At 36.3% G+C, this 19,375-nt stretch overlaps 1 protein-coding gene across 3 annotated transcripts in view; it reads right to left on the bottom strand.

Moving 5' to 3' along the window:
• Positions 1–30: 30 nt before the first annotated feature.
• The window catches only part of Zfp91 (ZFP91 zinc finger protein, atypical E3 ubiquitin ligase), a 35,547-nt gene continuing 16,202 nt past the window's right edge, over positions 31–19,375 (bottom strand). For 2 of the 3 annotated variants that reach the window (XM_052189156.1, XM_052189138.1), the window contains exons 3-11: positions 12,886–13,092; positions 12,641–12,677; positions 11,977–12,078; positions 10,935–11,069; positions 9,200–9,250; positions 8,782–8,860; positions 7,107–7,221; positions 2,870–2,969; positions 31–2,397 (exon numbers count right to left, since the gene is read on the bottom strand). In XM_052189156.1, the coding sequence (XP_052045116.1) occupies positions 1,887–2,397; positions 2,870–2,969; positions 7,107–7,221; positions 8,782–8,860; positions 9,200–9,250; positions 10,935–11,069; positions 11,977–12,078; positions 12,641–12,677; positions 12,886–13,092 (1,337 nt within the window). In that variant the 3' untranslated portion in view covers positions 31–1,886. The remainder of the gene's footprint in view (positions 2,398–2,869; positions 2,970–7,106; positions 7,222–8,781; positions 8,861–9,199; positions 9,251–10,934; positions 11,070–11,976; positions 12,079–12,640; positions 12,678–12,885; positions 13,093–19,375) is intronic. The other variant, XM_052189147.1, reaches the window with a different exon arrangement.

Genomic DNA, 19,375 nt, shown 5'->3' with positions numbered 1-19,375 from the left:
GATGACATTTTGTTATTCTCCTTTTGGAGAAAAAAAAAAAAAAAAAAAACCAAGCAGAGAAAATTCGATAAACTCCATAGTTTTAGTGTTTGTGAAAAACAAGCTGTTCCTTATTTTGTTCTGTCAGACTCTTATTTTTCCCCAATAGTCATCATGTATTTCTGACAACAACTGGCCAAGTCTTCAATGGCTGATTCTGAAGTACACAGGGAAGAACTGCACTTCTAATTTTCATAAAATGAGCTGAATTAGGGTTTTAGTCTTCTGAGAGGTATAAGCATGTAAAAACACGATCCGTGTCTCCCAATGACAGTAAACAATCCACAAAGCATTAAAATCTCTACTTGGAGGAAAACAGATAATTCCAGGAAAAGCAAAAACCAAAACAAAACAAAAAAACCAAAAACAAACCATTATTGTATAGATTTTCACTTTTGTTTTTGTCTACGGAAGCTTTATCTCTTAGGAGGAGATAAGAGAGAACAGTTTACTCTTAACCAAATCTCTAGAACTTTTAGATTTTGTTCCTTCATGAATGACAGGGTTTGGTCTTCCACTGAGAGCTGGAATGACCAATAACAAAACAAAAACCAAAATCAAAACAAGGTGCCAGCAGGGATATATATGCAAAGAAATGGTGAAGACAAGAGAAGATAAATTCACAGAAGAAAATCTTTTATGTGTGATTCAGACCTTGACCAACATTCCTCATCCCCTCAAAATTCTTGAATCTCAAATGCTCTTAAAAATCTCAAAGAGCACACTAGCTACCACAAACCTATCAAACTTCCCTAAGGCTTCCAAAAAAGCACTAGGCTATTGTAGTGATTCTGTTAGTGCTGAGGACCAGCTTTCTTTAAAGGCCACTGGAGAACTATGATTTTAGAGGCTGGCTGTGCTTCTTTAACTCTAAGCCTTGCCTTCAAAGTACCTCTTGTAGGAAGGATCCCATGTCAGAATAATCTACTCTCCCAGCCCCACAAAACATAGCAACAAAGACCCTCCCCCCAAAAAAAATCAGACTTTCCATTAATAAATAAGGAATCTCAGGTTCCACAACACAAAAACACACATGTTCAAAGTGCAAATTTCTGCCATTAGCCTGGGACTTTTCTGACATAGAGCCCTATCTTACAGCCAGAAAGACTGTACAGAGGGCAGTCCCCTTTCTCTTGGGAGCCTGCTTCCAAGCAAGTGAGCACCATTAAGAGCATTATGGAGGTTCAGGAGTGGGGGGGACTGAGGTGCTGGGATCCATTGAAAGGGAGGGAGGTGGTCCCCATGTATCCTTCCTTCCCCAAACCCAGTGAGTAATGGAAGAGGGGTGAGAGATGTGTGCTGTTTTAACAGCATCCTGCCAAGGGGCCTTAAAGTGCCAAGTCAAGCTGCCAGCCTCCAGAAAATAGAATTCTATAATATTTGAGGGTAAGTGTTGGTTGTTGCAGTGGGGAGAAGCCAGAGCCATAGGGCAGTAGTAGAGGAGAAAAGATTTAGATGATAGTAATATACTGAGTTCAAAGCTGATCCAGAGCACATCAAAGTTATAGGTTAGGAAAAAGGAGATCTGCCAATGAGCAAGGAAGTCTGCTGCTGGCTGGAACCTAGTATGTTGCTGCTTTTTCATCAACCTTTCTGGTAAAGGCTACATCAGTATTTTAAGGATGAGGAAAGAGAGTTCAGGGAATGGGGATGGGATTTTGTGTGTGTGTGTGTGTGTGTGTGTGTGTGTGTGTGTGTGTGTGTGTGTGTGTTGTGATCCACAATGCAAAGAGCAGGCCCTTCAGTTATTTTACTAGATTTTTAAATGCTTTAAATTTTTTTTTTGTCCTTTTTTTCTTTTAAATACAAAGTCTGCACTGTCCCAGTGCCCAAAGTCTTCCTTTGCACTAGGGTCCAGTAGAGTCTGTATCTTCAATCAGAACCTCTGTGGTAGCACCGAGTATATCCGAGTTCATGACCAGCCCTTCAGTGCCCCCACTGCTGCCACTTCCCACAAAGATCTTCCCGTCAGCCATAAGGCTCACCCGTTCTGTCCCACTGCAGTATGACTTTGACATCCCTTCAGCTTCTAGCAGGAGGCACTCTCCAGATGTTGAGTTTCCCAAGGGCTCAGGAAGAAGAGGAAGCCCCTGACCATCTGCAGGTTGTGTCAGGGGCTCTGGGTTAGTGCCCAAGATATCCGTGCTGGTGATGAGGGCGCCTGCATTGGCTGCCAGAGCTTCTGCAATCAGCACCTCAGGGTGGCTTTTTGCTTTGTGTGCCACTACACTGTCCTTCTTCTCAAATTTTTTGCCACAGATATTGCAAGAAAACTGGTAGAAGGAGTCTGCATCATGTTTCTTCATGTGCCAATTAAGAGATGCTTTTTGTCGACAAGTAAATCCACAGATCTCACATCTAAAGGAAATCCAAGAGTAAACAATCAAGCAGTGAATCTTAAATCAAGGGCCAGGTGAGAACTGTAAAGCTTACATATCCATACAATACTTATGAAGGATTAGAAAATTTAACTAAAAAAATAAATAAAAATTTTCTTTTAAGAAACAACAAATCAAGCATACTTCACTCCAGTGAAGTCCTATCTATACACATAGTGCATAGGCAGCATAAATTATATTCATGTGTTATTTACATAGAGGGTTGGGTTTGGTGGGAAGTGGTTAAGGAAGAATTCTCAAACTAGTAAAAATACATTTAAAAAGAACAGTAAAGCAAAGAAAAAGGCAACAAAGAATTCCCCAATCAATATCCTGTCATTAATTTAGTTAAAAGTAAATGGCAGTGTCAACTGAAATGTTTTTAAGGGACAAATCTCCATGTGAAATAAATGCACTTCTACCCAGATATTCACTAGTAAGTAAACACTCACTGTAATGGCTTCTCGCCCGTATGAATCATCCGGTGTACTGCCAGATTGTGGGAACTCTTGAAGGCCCGAGCACAATATTCACAGATATAATCCCTCTGGTCTAAGAAGAAAAGAAATGTGGTTAATGCTTCATCAAGGCACCTGCTAAGTACTTTCTGCAGTTTGCAGGTGATCAAGTCTTTTGGCAGTCACATTATAGCACACAACATACTCTTTACAGTGAGGGAGTATTTTGAAGAAGCTAAATTTAACACTAAAAAGAGTCTGATTATTAGTTCATACATTTAAGTAGCATAAAAATCGGCTTAAGAAAAATATTAAGCCGGATAATGGTGGCACATGCCTTTAATACCAGTACTTGGGAGGCAGAGGCAGGCGGATTTCTGAGTTTGAGGCCATCCTGGTCTACAGAGTAAGTTCCAGGACAGTCAGGGCTACACAGAGAAACCCAACCTCGAAAAACAAAAAAGAAAAATATTAACAGCCAGTATGACTCTAATAACTAGCCCAGGTATAAATACAACATAAAAAGAAAACAACAGGCTAATATCCCTAATACACATTGATGCAAAAACTGTCAATAAAATACTTGCAAACTGAATACAGACATATATCAAAAAAATCTAGGTTGAATCCTAGAGATGCAGGGATGGACTCAATATATGTAAATCAACAAATCACACAAATGAGCTCAAAGACAAAAACCACAAGATCATCTCAATAGACACGTGAAAGTCTTTGAAAAAAATCCAGAATGCTTTTAGGATAAATATCCTAGAGCATCAGACCAGAGAGAACAAAACCATAACATTATAAAGGCTATAAACAATTCTCTTAAACCAGTAGTTCTCAGCCTCTGTGTTGTGATCCCTTGCAGGGAGGTGCGGAGGGGTGGGGAGTGTCAAACATCCCTTTCATAGGGGTTTCTTATTTAGGTGATTCACAGCAGTAACAAAATTAGAGTTATGAAGTAGCAATGAAAATAATTTTATCATTGGGAGTCATTACAACATGAGGAACTACATTAAAGGGTCACAGCATTTGGCAGGTTGAGAACCAATGTCTTAAATATCTTAAAATCATGAAGTATCACAAAAAGATATTAAAAAGTAGAGGGCCAAGAAGACAGCTACTCTGAGACAGTCCATTAAAAAAAAAAAAAACAGAAAACAAAAAACAGAGGACACCAGGGGAGGGTGGATCTGGCAGGAGTCCAATTGAGGAGTAATGGCATCAAGATACGTTGTTTTCACATCTTTGAAGAATTAAAAAAAATATTTTAGAGGCACCAGTTAAGGGTGATCATTTCACAGATTTAAGTTACGTCATTTCTTGTTGTTGTGACCAAGTAACAGACAAGTAACTGGAGAAAGGTTTATTTCATCTACAGATGAACTGACTGCAACACAGTGGAGGGAAAGCTTTGTCTATGGTGAAGAAAGAGGTGAAACAGGAGGGAAACGTAATTCCTAAGTTCATTTCATACTTAATCAAGCTGGTAGTATAGTGCTGATACCAGTATTCAAAGCATCACTAAATGTTTCCAGTAACCCTGGATAAACACCTAGAACTACGTCTGAAAAGTGAATCTAAATTCCTCTACCAAAATAAATAAATCAATCAACAAATCAACCAACCAACCAACCATCAATCTATATATCTCAAGGACTATCCAGTATCCGAAATTCTTTTCAACATTGCTTGAAGCAACTGGGTAAGAGAAGGGAATTAGAAGTATAAAGAAAGTAGGAGAAAGGTCAAATATGCCCTATTTACACATGATACATTATGCATAACAAAGATCCCAAAAATTTCTAGAAACAACAATTTCTGTAAAGTTGTAGGATTAAAAAAAAATCAATCCACAGCAGATTTTCTATGCAACAAAGAATAAGATAATGAGCTCATTCACAATAGCCTTAAAGAAACTAAAGTATCTAGAGATAAATTTAAACATGGAGTTTGTAAAAGATCTTGATGATGAAAACTAAATATCTGAAAAGACACAACCTAAACACATGTACACATAACTGTAATCACCTGATATTTGAAGATTTTCTGTTGTCTAGTATTATGTATAAAGCTTAATATAAGCGCTACTTTGAAAGAGAAACCTCAGCTGAGAAAATGCCCCCAATAGACTGCCTTGTGGGTAATCCTGTGGTTAGAAAGCATGTTGAGCAGGCCAATAAACAATGTCTACTGTGGCATCTTCTTTAGTTCCTGACTTCCTTTGATGGACTATAATGTGGATGTGTAAGCAATGAAAGCCCTTTCCTCCCCAAGTTGTTTTGGAGCATGATGTTTATTATAACAGTAATACATTTTAACTGCAAAATTATATTAAAATTAAGATATAAAATGCAAAATTAAAGTATATTTATTTGATTGTAAAATTTAATAATAAAAAGATGCCAACACAAACAATGGAGACAAGTCAGCATCTTCAAATGGTGCTGGGAAAATTGAATTTCTACTTAAATTAGACCTGTATGTATCCCCCTTCTACAAACATTAAATACAAATGTATCCAAAGACTTCAATATGAATCATAAACACTAAAAGTGCTAGAAGGAAATTTAAGATATAGGTTTAAGAAAGGACATTCCGAATTTGGTTCCATTTGCCCAGAAATTAACACCAATAACTGACAAGTGACAAGCTTCATAAAAATACCAAAAAGCTTTTGTACAGCTAAGACCACAACTGAGTTAAGAAGAATCTCATAGAACAGGCAAGCACCCATACCAGGTATACATCTGACAGGGTATATATACATCATTATCATCTAAGGGAGGGACATATTTTTTAAAAGGGAATTTTAAGTCTTATCGTCCAAGACTGAGGCGAGAACACATATAATTCTCTTGTGTGAAACATATCCAATTAGTACTATATACCAATTGGATACAGTATATATACTGGAATAGGTAACTCAATTTATGCTTAAAACAGAATTTCATCAAGATTGTCTGTAGCTACAAATGAACAGAATTTGAGCCTATTTTATAACATTAATCAGCTTCTATGTCTGAGTTATGTCTATAGAAATTTACAAACAAGTTCAGTAACTAGATTTTAAAATCTCTACATAATCATCTTGAAGTATTTAGCAGTTAAACATAAAAGCAAGCAGCTATGATCAAGTCTCTATCTTTATTGAAAAGCATTTTACCTGCAACAAAATTGAAAAATCCTGGTTCTGTAAGTTTAACTAAATGATTACTAACAAACTGCTCAACTGCGCTAAACCTCTGGGGGGGAGGGAGTGTTTAGGTAAAAAAACAAAACAAAAAACAAAAAAAGCAAAAAACCCCCCAAACCACCACCTTAGTGTTATCGAGTAGACAGATTAGCATGACTATGTGCAAGTTTACAACTGACACAGACTATATGCTAAGTAAAAGATCAATATTCCCACTACAAAAAAATGTCAGAAGTTAAGGAATAAATTCTAAAGCTCTAGGTGATCATACTATGTAATATTAATAGCTGTTTTTTATATTAATATTTATTTTTGCATGTGTATGGTACAAACGAAGGACTGAAGCTAAACTTAGGTGTCTTTTGGGATCCCTTTCCACCTCATTCTTTGAGGCATGACTGCTTGAGAAACCCAGGGAGCACTGATTTCAGCTAGCTGATCAGATTGCCCTAGAAATACTATCTGTTTCCCTAGCACTAGGATTACTGGCAGCCACCATGCCTGCCTGGCTCTCATATAGATTCTAGGGTATCTGATCTTTCTCTAGTCCTCCTGCTTTCAGGGCAAGTGCTTTATCCCAAAAAGGCTATTTAAGACTAGAAAACCAGTGAGTGTCAATTAATACTTGGGAGACTATCTCAGGACTATTTGTTGGGAGCCTGAGGCCAACCTGGTCTACACAGTGAGTTCCAGGCCAGCCAGGACCTCTTAATAAGGCCCTACATCTTTTCTATCATCACCGTTTAAAACAGGCTCTATCTATATAGTCCAGTTTGGCTGCAAACTCAAACTCCTGCTTCAGTTTTACTAGTGATGTGATTATAAATGTGTGACCAAGCACAGTTCATAAATGTTCTTTTTAAATTTTTATGTTTATATTTTGTTAATATTTATTTTCATAATGTTCTCTCATAGTTCCCAACTAGGTGCTTTTAAGAAGACTTCGACTAGAAAATCTTGCTTTATTACCAATCTATATACTCAAGTGCAGTTTGCTTGGCTATTTGGTAAACCTTTTACTTAGAAATGTACCTGTATGATGCTTCGCATGTCGTAAAAGTTGTTTCTGGAGCCTGAAGAGTCGTCCACAGGAGGGATGGGGACATACATATTTTTTTTTCAGCAAATGCTGGTATTTAATGTGGTGCTAAAACAGTAAAAGGTAAGGAAAAAGAAAAAAAATAAGTTTTCTCTATTCTCTTTTGTTTGCTAAATAAAGTAGAAGAGAAAAATTCTAAGCTGCACCTGTCAACTTACTAGCAATGTCATCTTGAATGTGCTTAAATATTTCAAGTTTTAGTTTTCATCAATGAAATAAAAATAGTGATGGGTATGCCAATGGCACACTGAATGCCCCAAACAAAAAACAGTAGCTACAATTACTGTAAAAGAATCATAATCCAAAAGTAAGGCACAGTCTTATACTTGCTTGCTAAACACTTAACAGGCATTTCCTAAGCAACATTTCACTATTTCACGCCAGACTTGTACATAATCAGAAGCCCAACCAGTTAAATATCTATTAACTTAAGGAAAAACAATGTCAAAAATAAATTTAAAAAATCATCCATTTTTTACTATCTCAAAGAAATTACTAGTTTCAATCATTTTATGGTAACATATTAAAGCTAAAATCTATTATTCTATATCAGTGTGTATTGTTACAATAACTTGCTATTCCACTTTGGGAAATATTGTAACACTCTAAGAATCTAAAAAACTCTTGTACTTGGGTTCAGGTTTTTATTCCTTTATTATTACTATTATTTAATAGAATGTGCTAAGGTTTAAATGTATCCTCCTAAGTTCCAGTGTTGAAAACTCAAGTCTTCAATGCAATAATGTTGAGATATATTTAAGTGTTTTGTCCCCACAGATGGATTAAAATTTTTAACAAACTGAACTCAGTTTCTTATTTTCTCCTCATGCCTCCTCCTTCCTGTTCATCAGCCTTGCACACTGAGAAGACCCCTTTCCAGATGTTGGTGCCACATTCTTAAGACTTTTAAAGAAATCAGAATCAAAAGCCAATACATTTTTCTTTTAAATTGCTAGTTGTTGCAGGAAATATTAAAAGAGAACGTGCCATCTCTCCTGCCCCTCCAGGCCACAACACCATATCCCGGCAGGGTCCTGGCTCGGCATGTTCTTAAAGCCAAACTATTCTCTAATTAGCTCCCACAGCATCCCAGCTGTGTTCCCTCTCCACCATAAACCCCTGTAATCGGTAGACCCATATTCTAGTAACCTAGTAAATCAAAACTCTTAAAGCTTAATTAAGCAATCAGATTTATGTATAAATACTATTATAATTTACAAGATGTTGGTATAATAATTTTAGAGCCAACTGATAATGATAAAGCCTTAACCCAATTATTCTAACCTTTTGAAAACACCAGGTTGGACTCCATTCTTTCTCCCTCTCCTCCTGTGACCCCTCTCTCTCCCCACTACTCCTCGCTCCACCTCCCTGTTCCTGTCCAATCACAGGCCTTCCACTTTCCTAATGTGACAGGGAATATCCTGCAACAGTTAGCCTCCGATATTAAAGCAGTACAAGTAGAATAAAGACAACTTATGTAATTTTATATTTAGGAACATTTTTCTTTGTATTTTATGTCAGCGTTTACAAGTCCCACACAAAGTGACATCTTAGACAAGTAATGGATTCTGTATAAAGACTGTCTTGTATTATAACTTTACTAACCTGCAAATAGCGAGGGTGAGCAAGAACAGTCCCACATCCTTCCATCTCACAACGGACATACTGGATTGGAGGCTTTTTTCTAATGCCAGGATGTCAGAAAAAATGTTAGCAACAGAAGTGGTATTCTAAATATAGTGTGATAATAGGTTTCACAAAATTTATACACAAGTTATCAAACTGCCAAATGTTTGATGGTTTAAAAACAACATGAATAAGTCAGCAAGCTACTAAGAGGTAAAAAATAAGGATTTCAGACAACTCAGCATCATGCAATGAAGATGAAAACACGCTGTCTGTGCATCAAGGAACTAGGTAACCACATTTATAAAATTTTAAAGAAGCCACAACCCAGTTTATGAAAATGAATCAAATGCTTAGCACCAGACCTAAGACATAAAAAAAAGCAGAAATGTCTCACCTCCTTTTGGGTAACCGCGGACTTTTGTCATCTTTTCGCCTTCTCCCTCTCCTGCAATTTTAGAAAGAATAGTTAAATAAATATTCTAGATGACAGCTCATAAAGACGGCTAAAGGCATATTTAAGCATGAAATAACACGTGCAGACACATAGGATAACCAACAAATATAAAAGCCAAACGCGTCTCGCCATCAAGCCATATTTACTCAGATTCATTATTATTTTTTTGAATTTCACTCTTAAATTATCTTGGAGTAAACTAGACATTACTATGGAATCTCTGGATAAATTTCAATGTTACTACTTGAAAAGTAGTTATAGTAAAATGTTTATCATGTAAATGCTATTAATTAAAAAAGGCAATGAAGATAATAAAGCACTTAATCTTATTTCTGCAACAAAGTGTGTGATCAAGATTTGTGTATCATTTAACCTATTAATTTTTTTAATTCGATATAATTTTTTATTTACATTTAAATGATTTCCCCTTTTCTAGCCCCCCCACTCCCCGAAAGTCCCGTAAGCCCCCTTCTCTTCCCCTGTCCTCCCACCCACCCCTTCCCACTTCCCCATTCTGGATTTGCCAAATACTGCTTCACTGAGTCTTTCCAGAACAAGGGGCCACTCCTCCTTTCTTCTTGTACCTCATTTGATGTGTAGATTATGTTTTGGGTATTCCAGTTTTCTAGGTTAATATCTACTTATTAGTGAGTGCATACCATGATTCACCTTTTGAGTCTGGGTTACCTCACTTAGTATGATGTTCTCTACCTCCATCCATTTGCCTAAGAATTTCATGAATTCATTGTTTCTAATGGCTGAATAGTACTCCATTGTGTAGATAAACCACATTTTTTGCATCCACTCTTCTGTTGAGGGATACCTGGGTTCTTTCCAGCATCTGGCAATTATAAATAGGGCTGCTATGAACATAGTAGAGCATGTATCCTTATTACATGGTGGGGAATCCTCTGGGTATATGCCCAGGAGTGGTATAGCAGGATCTTCCGAAGTGAGGTGCCCAGTTTTCGGAGGAACCGCCAGACTGATTTCCAGAGTGGTTGTACCAATTTGCAACTCCACCAGCAGTGGAGGAGTGTTCCTCTTTCTCCACACCCTCTCCAACACCTGCTGTCTCCTGAATTTTTAATCTTAGCCATTCTGACTGGTGTAAGATGAAATCTCAGGGTTGTTTTGATTTGCATTTCCCTAATGACTAATGAAGTTGAGCATTTTTTAAGATGCTTCTCCGCCATCTGAAGTTCTTCAGGTGAGAATTCTTTAACTCTGTACCCCATTTTTTAATAGGGTTGTTTGGTTTTCTGGAGTCTAACTTCTTGAGTTCTTTATATATATATTGGATATTAGCCCTCTATTAATTTTTGAGAACACAAATACTTGAGATATTTTTCTGGCTTTCTTTATTCTTTCTGTATCCCTGTAGATACTGTCTCTATTACTCATCAGGATTTATTTGTCTTTTGTGTGTTTATGTTTTTTAGAAAGGGTCTCATTATGTAGGCCCTAACTAGTCTGAAATTGAAATTTCCCACGTAGACTCAGTTAATTTCATACTCATACATACAGATAGCTGCTTGCCTTTACCTTTGAAATGCTAGGATTAAATGCAAGTGCCCCATGCTTGGGGATATGTGGATGTGTGTGCTTGTGCACATCTGTCTACTAGTGGTTTTGAATGGTAGGTTTCCACTTTTAGAAGAAACTGAGTACTTACTTCCTAGGAGGCTCCTCATCTTCCCTAATTTCATTCTCTTCTTCTTTCACCTCTACTTCTACTTCCACTTTAATTTCTTTCTTTTCTTTCTCTTCTTTCACCTTCCCTGATTTTCTCCGTGGCTTTGGAGTTTCCCTGAAAACAGAAAAACATTTCAACACAAATATTCTAACCAAGGGTTCATTAAAGGTAGTCTATATTAACAGGCTAAATATTAAGGTTTATCATTATCTTATTATTCTGAAGCTGTGATTCTCAGTTTACAAATCACAATTTTGTACCAATTGTATACCCCTGTCCCATAGCAAGGATGTATGTATGCAAATATACTTGCATACATATTTGTGTATTTGCGAACATGCGTAGGTCTATATTGGCTAGTTTTATGTCAACTTGACGTTATAATTATCTGAAAAGAGAGAGCCTCAGTTGTGAAAATGTCTCCTAAAGATTAGCCCGTAGGGGATTTTTTTAAACTACTGATTCATAGAGCAGAATCCAGCCCATTGTGGATGGGACTAAACCTAGTCTGGTGGTTCTAGGTTCTCTAAGAGGGCAGGCCGAGTAAACCAGTAATCAGTGCCCTTCCATTGCCTACGTATCAGCACTTGTCTTGAGGTCATAGCCCTGTTAGAATTCTTGTCTTGACTTTCTTCAGTGATGGACAATAGGTGTGGAAGAGTAAGCCAATAAACCCTTTCCTCTCCAACTTGCTTTTGGTAATGATGTTTCTTCCTAGAAATAGTAACTGAAATTAAATTACGATAGGCTGAAAACATAGACATCAAGTCTTCTCTATAATTACAAGAAAAAAGAAGATACTAAGCAAAACAATCCTAAAAATTCCAGAAAACCTTATTAAAACATGCGCGTATCTACTAATAGTAAAGTTAAATAGATCAGAGGGCTATATAAGAAAGACGTCATAATTCCAAAACATTAATTTAAAATTATTTGTATATTTAATCATGCAACAAAAACAACAACAGTGTATTCCTATGTATTTTTCACCATCATGTATACAGTAAAATTTCAAACATGCCTTTCAAGGTGGGGCTTGTAAGTCTCATCTCTTGGGTCATCTTTGAATGGTATTTCCTCTTCACTGATTAACATTTCTTCCTCCTCCTCTTCCTCATCACTACTACAAATAAGCAAATAAGAATGATAAATTCTGGTTTTAAGAATTGTCTAATAGGACTGAGTTAGAATATTTATACATAGCCCAAAATTCACATTACCTAAAATTTCTATCCTTATGATCTAGTTGGACTACAATCTAAGTTACTTTACTAAAAGTAATACTTAGAACTCATAAGATTACACAAATAACATTTTAAGTGAAAATGAGAGATAATTGTCCAATGGCACCAAGACTTAGAGAATTGACTCTGTAATTCTATGTCTAATAATGTGTTATAACGCATAATAATTAACTAACATTAAAGTACCAAAGTACCATGAAAGGCACCCAGCAAGCCACTCTATTTTATTTTGGTGCTCAACATACCCACAGAAGTTACTCAAGACATGCCTTTGGAACTAGGAAACAAAAAGTTTTACATTTTAAGGTGCAATCAAGATCAAATGTGGAATAGTAAGTGTGACAACTTACAACAAGTTAATTTCAGTAACAGTTCAAAATACTATTAAATAGAATTTGTCCCAATCATTTCATACACTGAAGTAAGAAATAAACTTTATACCTAATGCCACCGGGAGACTGATGTTCTTCTGGAACATCTAGAAAATTAAAAAACAAGATTTAAGTAAATTGACTGTATGAAGCAGTTTTACAAATGGAGACTATCTACAATGTGTCTAGAACAAATTCTACCTCCATTTTATCTGTTCCCCAAAATTAAGACATTTAGGTAAATGTTCTGCATTACATCTAAGATTAAAAATCCAATTAGGCATCTGAAGTAAGCAAAATGTATTTACACCATACCATAATCAAGTTGATCTGTAATTGGTTCTGTCTTGCAGACGAGTTGCAAAGAGCCAGTTTTGGACCTAGAGCTCCGAGTATTCTCACTGTCTCGAAGGCGAGAGATAGAGGTCCTGCTACTACTGCGCCAGCTCCGGCTAGGTCTAGTCGTAGTAATGGAAACTTCCTGAGGGAGGACAGAATCATCTTCTTTCTCTTCCTTGGGATCTAGATGAAAACACACAATTCTTTTCAAGATTTTAGTTAACAGTAACCATTCGTAAAAATCTAGTAACTGTAAGCAGCTACGGCGGCAGGAAAAAAACAACAAACAACAACAACAACAAAAATGGAATAAGCCCCCATAGGCTCCTGTATTTGAATGCTTAGTTATTATGGAATGGAATTATTAGGGGAATTATTGCTGGGGTAGGTGTGGCCTTGTTGGATGAAATGTTTCACTGTGGGGTGAGCTTTGGGGGTTTCAAATGCTCAAGCCAGGCCTAGTATTTGCCTGTAAATCCGGATGTACTATTCTCAGCCCCTTCTCCAGCACCATGTCTGCCTGCATGCCCGCCAGTGTTCACAATGGACTAAACCTTTAAGCCTGTAAGCAATCCCCAGGTAAATGCTTTCTTTTACAAGATTTATTGTGGTCACAGTGTTTCATCACATCAATAGTAACTCTAAGACACTTGTGGCAAGTAGCAGTCCAATAATCCATCGCTCAGGGTAGTATATAAGGACCATGAATTAAGACCAGTGAGATTATTTAAAAAACAAAACAAAACAAAACAAACAAACAAAAAACAAAGACAAGGACAATTGCCCACCAGAACTGAATGGTCAGTATCTAGGGCTGGTGAAAACACCAAACACTTTGATTGCAAGACAAAAATCAAGTTGGAACTGAACTAGATGCTTTGCTCCCTGCTGACTCAACTTTATAGGACTGAGAAATGTATTCTACTCAATTCTGGAAAAGTTATTAACAGTCTCATCCAGTTGTGGGTTCTGCAATACTGATTTTCTGGGCAAGACAGACACATTTCTATATAATGGCGCAACTGTTATGGGGTGATCAACTGTTTTCTGAATCTAAAGTTGAATTTAAAGCTTACTCCTTAAGAGCAAATTTATGCTCAGGGAAAACTGATCAAAACCCCTTAGCTGGTAGGGAGCCAAGTTATGCTCTAAGAAGGGAAACCCATTACTGTTTCTTTTCTTAACTAGACATGTCACATTGCCTTTATTTATGTTTACATTTACTATTTGATACTTTGATTAGAGAAGCTTTATAGTGAGCAGTAGGTTAATAGAGACCCTTGACTAACGTGCAAAGAATAAGTGACTGCTGAGTGCCCAGCCTATCCAGGACATCTATATTATTTACTTCAGGGCTCAGGGAATATTGGAGAAAGGAGGAAAAAATATAAGTGCCACAAGATGGGAAATGGTGCTGTAAAATGCTATGTCCTGAATATGATATGGTGTTATGGATGGGCCTGGTGCTGTTCTTATGACCCAATTCCCTAATGAATAAAGGAGTCTACCAATGGGTGAGTAGGCGGGACTTCCAGGTTGGACAGAGGAAGAGAGGGAAGCAGGAACAGCAGAGGGGTAATATGTAGCTGCTAGAGTTTCCTATTATCATGGTAGATCCATAACCGGAGGGATCAGGTTTTAATGAGGCTTATAAGATTAGGTTTTAGTCATTGCACCCAGAAATTGAGTTACTAGTTTCTGTGTTGCGTTTTCCTTCATGTAGTGGCTCATCTGGGTTCAAGAGAGAAAGGTATGGCGGTTTGCCTGAGATGCTCCACAAAATCCGTGGGGGATTTGAAGCATGGGGATGGTGTGGTAGTGACTCACCAGTGGGAACCTAGCAAGCTAGTTGGAGATTGTGGAATTCAGGGTCAGAATCTCCACAAGATAAAAACAGGTCAGTTAATGCCTGCCAGTACATGGCCAGCCAGGCTGCCAGGCAGAAGCTCAAGAGTGGGAATGTACTGGTTTTACTTTTTTAATATTTTACCCAACAATATGGCTGTTGTACTGATAAAAATCACAGCAATGGGCCCTTCGATGTAAGGTCTCACCTATCTCTAAGAGGCAGTTAATGTTTGCTGAAAGAGGGCAGTCATACTGCCTTATGACTTAGCCATTTGGCAAGATGCCCTTGTATCAATGCCCATGCAAGCATACTAAGTACTAAAGCTCCCAATACTAAAGTACTAAAGTTCCAATAAGAACATCACTTATCCTGATGTTGCTACTCTAAGTAAAATACTTTACATTGCCAAACAGTACCTTGTTTTGTACAAAATTTAATGCAAAACAGACCCAAGAAATTGGTTCATGGAATTCTAACCATTAGCTCCAAGTGAAATTAAGAAAATGGTCTCAGAAAGAAACCAGAGCTAGAGGTAGCAAAAAGAACAATTCACAATGTTGCTAAAAATTCCTTAAAAGGAATTTCCTAACAGGAATGACTTTCTTTGATGCTATATTTTACTATGATTCATACTATGAATTTAAATTCACATGTAGTAACTTCATGGTAAAGTGTAGTTCCAGGTCTTAAAATATGTGAATAACAATAGCAATGTAATATCATATCTTATGTATCATTCTGATAACTATACAAATTTATGGCAAGGCTTCAGGGAAACAGGAACTTCAACAAACATGTTACAGTGTTAAAAATGCCAATTCTATTAGATTGTAAGGCCTAAGAATACTCTTTGTAAACAGTGCTTTGTACTCTGAGCCCAAAGGTAGCAAGAGTCTGCCTTTTGGTAGTATCAAGTCTCCTACTGAAGTACCTTTACATTTTGGTTCTGATCTCTAGAATTTTTCATTTCTTTCTGATTTTGTCCTTACTAGTTTAGGTAGTGAGTGCTTCTGCTGGCACAAAATTCTCAAAATCCTTGTCAATCTCCTATCATTGCTGGAGGCAAGGCTGTCATAAGCTATTGATTACTATGTGTCTATTCTAGAAACTGTTAACCGAGATAGTTATAACCTGCAGACTACACATTTAGTTTCTTTAGCCAAAAAAGGGGGAGGGGGCGCTGTGTGATACTGCCCAGAAAGCATTATTTTCTTGGACAGATTGAAACCTTCCCAAATGACCAAAACTTTTTGTTGTTGTTATCATTATTATTATCATTATTATGCTAAGCAATTATTATTATGATGATGATGCTAAGCAATCCATTCCCCTACTTTTTTAATATATAAATAGCAAATAGAAATTAGGCAGCATCTTCTAAGTACTGCCAGAAAACCTCAGCTAAACAAACATTCCTTGCTTATAAATTCTACTTTTAACTCAATGATAGAATACAAGCTAAGTCATCTACAACTTTATAAGAATGACTTACCCACTATCCAATATACAGTTTCCTTCTAAGGTTTTCCTAGATTAACTTTAATATCTATTTTCTCTTCAGAGTAATCTGCACTGCTTGAGAACACACTTTATAATAATCTCAAATACTACCTACCACCCAATTCCAAAACTATACAACTTTTTGTTAGTATCTTATTATATTCCATCTCCAATGTCAGTTTCCTAGAGCTTCCTAGACATTTCTATGAGAACTGTCACCTAGATCTAAAAAAAAGTAGAAACAAAAACCACAATGAATAATTATGTACCATGTTAGACAAAACCCAAAAGTTTATATACAGAAATTACCAAAATAAACATTAACAGAAAACAAAAATCTAAACATATTATATTAAGACAGGGAGTCCATAAACAAACAAAAACTCCCCAATGCAAAAATCTAAGCTCAGAACTTAGTAGTTATTCCCATTGAATATTAAAAAGTATAAAAACCCTACTTACAGATTTTCTCAATTTCTCAAAAATATTGAATGAAACACACTTTCCAATCATATTATGATGCCAACATTAAGAGACTATATTTTTGATATACAAAATAAGAGAATATTAATAAATAACATAATAAGAACACTTCAATAAGATACAGATAAACTGACAAAAGGAAATATATACTCCTAAGATACAAAAAGCCAGTTAACACCATACTCTGGGGAAAGAACAAGTCTTCTATCTAAGCAGAAAGTCATAGACGACATCTTTACTTCTGTTTAATACTCTACTTGCCAAAAATAAAGAGAAAGAAAACAAAAACAAAACAAAGGTAGAACCCAAGCAGGGCTGGGAATAGCAATTAAACTCTTTACAGCTTACAGATTAAATGACCTTATTTTCATACAGACCAATCTATCAATAACCCCCTCCTAAATAAACTTATAAATGTGGCAGAATACAAGATCAGCAAACAAAATTTTGTATTAAATATATTTAGCAAATAAACAATCCCCAAAGGAAATTTCAGAAAATTGTTCGCTTTACAAAAAACAAAAGAGTAAAAAATATTGTTAAGAAGATAACCTTCCCCCAAAGTAGCCAAAGATATTGCAGAAAAAGGACAAAGCCGGAAAAGTATTTTTCAGAATCCCAAAACCTATTGTTACAGTATCCAATATGTGGTTCTGGCAAAAGAATAAATATAAGTCAATAAGCTGAATTGAGAACCTATATATAAATAAGATATAAATCCATCCATCCCATTGTCATGTACGTACGTGTATACACACACACACACATTTTCAATAAGGTCGTAAGACTGTTGGATGTGGGAATGAATATCTCTTCAACAAATGTTATTGGAAAAACAATATTTACATACAAAGAAGGATGCTAGATTCTTAGCTTTTAACAATTCAAAATGGGTCATATACTTAAGAGCTAACACTTTAAATTTCACAGTGAAGACAGTATATAGAATGGGAAAAATACTTGTAAAAAGCATGTCTGGTACACTAAACACTCATTTTTCATTTTAACAAAAAGGCAAATAACTAAAAAGATAAGCAATAGATTTGAACAAATATTTCATTAAAAAATAAACAAGCTAAACAAAACAAAATGACATGCAAAGATATTTAACATCAGTCATTAAATGAAATGCAAATCAAAAGCCTGATGAGACCATAATTTCATACTGACTAGGATGATTATAAAAATAGTGTTAGAATGAGGTAACTAGAACCCTTGTACAATGCAAGCAGCCATGTAACAATGCTAAGCCTTTAGAAATGACTGAATCATGAGAACTTTAACTTCAGTAGATTAATGCACAGATGAACTCATAGCTTAGTGGACTATTAGGAAGTAGGCCTTCCTGACTGCCATTTTCCTTCCCTCTAATAACAAAGCAGCAGCCTACAGAATGTGAAAAGATTTTTACCAACTGTATCTGATAGAGGACTAATATCCTAAAATATAAAGAAATCAAGAAACTCAGTGTCAAAAAAGGACAAACAACAAGAACAAAATTGACCCTGTCAACAAAACAAAAACCTCAAATAATCCTTTGAGCAAATGAGGTATAGATCTAAACAGAATTCTCAACAGAGTAAATTCAAATGGCAGAGAAACAAATCTTCAACATCCTTAGCCATCTGGGAATGCAAATTAAAGGTAGTTTGGGATTCCATTTTACACCTGTAAGAATGGCAATAACCCAAGCACCTCACATTGGTAAGAATGTGGAGTAAGAGGAATACTCCATTGCTAGTGGATGGAAATCAGTATGGTGGATGCTCAGAAAATTGGGAATCCATCTACCTCATGATCTAGCTTATATGCCAAAGTATACGCCTCTTTGGCATAAACCCAAAAGACACTGCATCCTACCACAAGAATACCTGTTTAATCATATTTATTGCTGCTCTGTTCATAATAGCCAGAAACTGGAAACAATCTAGATATATCCCTCAACAGAGGAATGGATAAAGAAAATGAGATACACTTACACAATGAAGTATTACTCAGTTGTTAAAAAGAATGACATTATGAAATTTGCAGAATATGGACAGAAATGCAAATGGGTAGAACTAGAAAGAAAATCATCCCAAGTAAGCTAACACAGATCCCAAAAGATAAATATTGTATGCATTCACTATTAGCTATTAAATAAATGACAACCAAACAACAATTCATAGACCCAGAAAAGTTAGGTCTAGGTGGGTACACGGGGATCTCCCTGGAAAAGAGAAATAAGATTTTTATGGGTGGACTGGGAATGAGGCTAGGTCATGAGTAGGAGAAGATAAGGTAGGGAGGAGGAGAAATGGGGTTGAGGATTGAAATTTAGGGAGAGACATCTAGAATTAAGGGGCATCTGAGAGGGCAGTATGGAAACCTAGTGCAGTGTAAGCTTCCTAAAATATATGAAGGTGATCCTAACAAAGCCTTCAAAAAAAGGATGAAATCCCAGCAAGCTAATTCGTATCACCAAAAAACTTATAACACTGGGACTATAGTTCATTCAGTTGCATTGTGGGTCAAAGGATCCCATGGAAATCCCCCCAAACAACCTAGGCTGTTGACAAAGACAATAGATTGTTTTCTTTAAACTGACCTCAAATCACCATTGCTGAAAAAAACTCCCACAAATCTTATTGAATA

The sequence above is a fragment of the Apodemus sylvaticus genome, chromosome 1 (assembly GCF_947179515.1).
Source record: "Apodemus sylvaticus chromosome 1, mApoSyl1.1, whole genome shotgun sequence".
NCBI classification, from domain to species: Eukaryota; Metazoa; Chordata; class Mammalia; order Rodentia; family Muridae; genus Apodemus; species Apodemus sylvaticus.
This window is presented reverse-complemented; position numbering and strand designations above follow the sequence as displayed.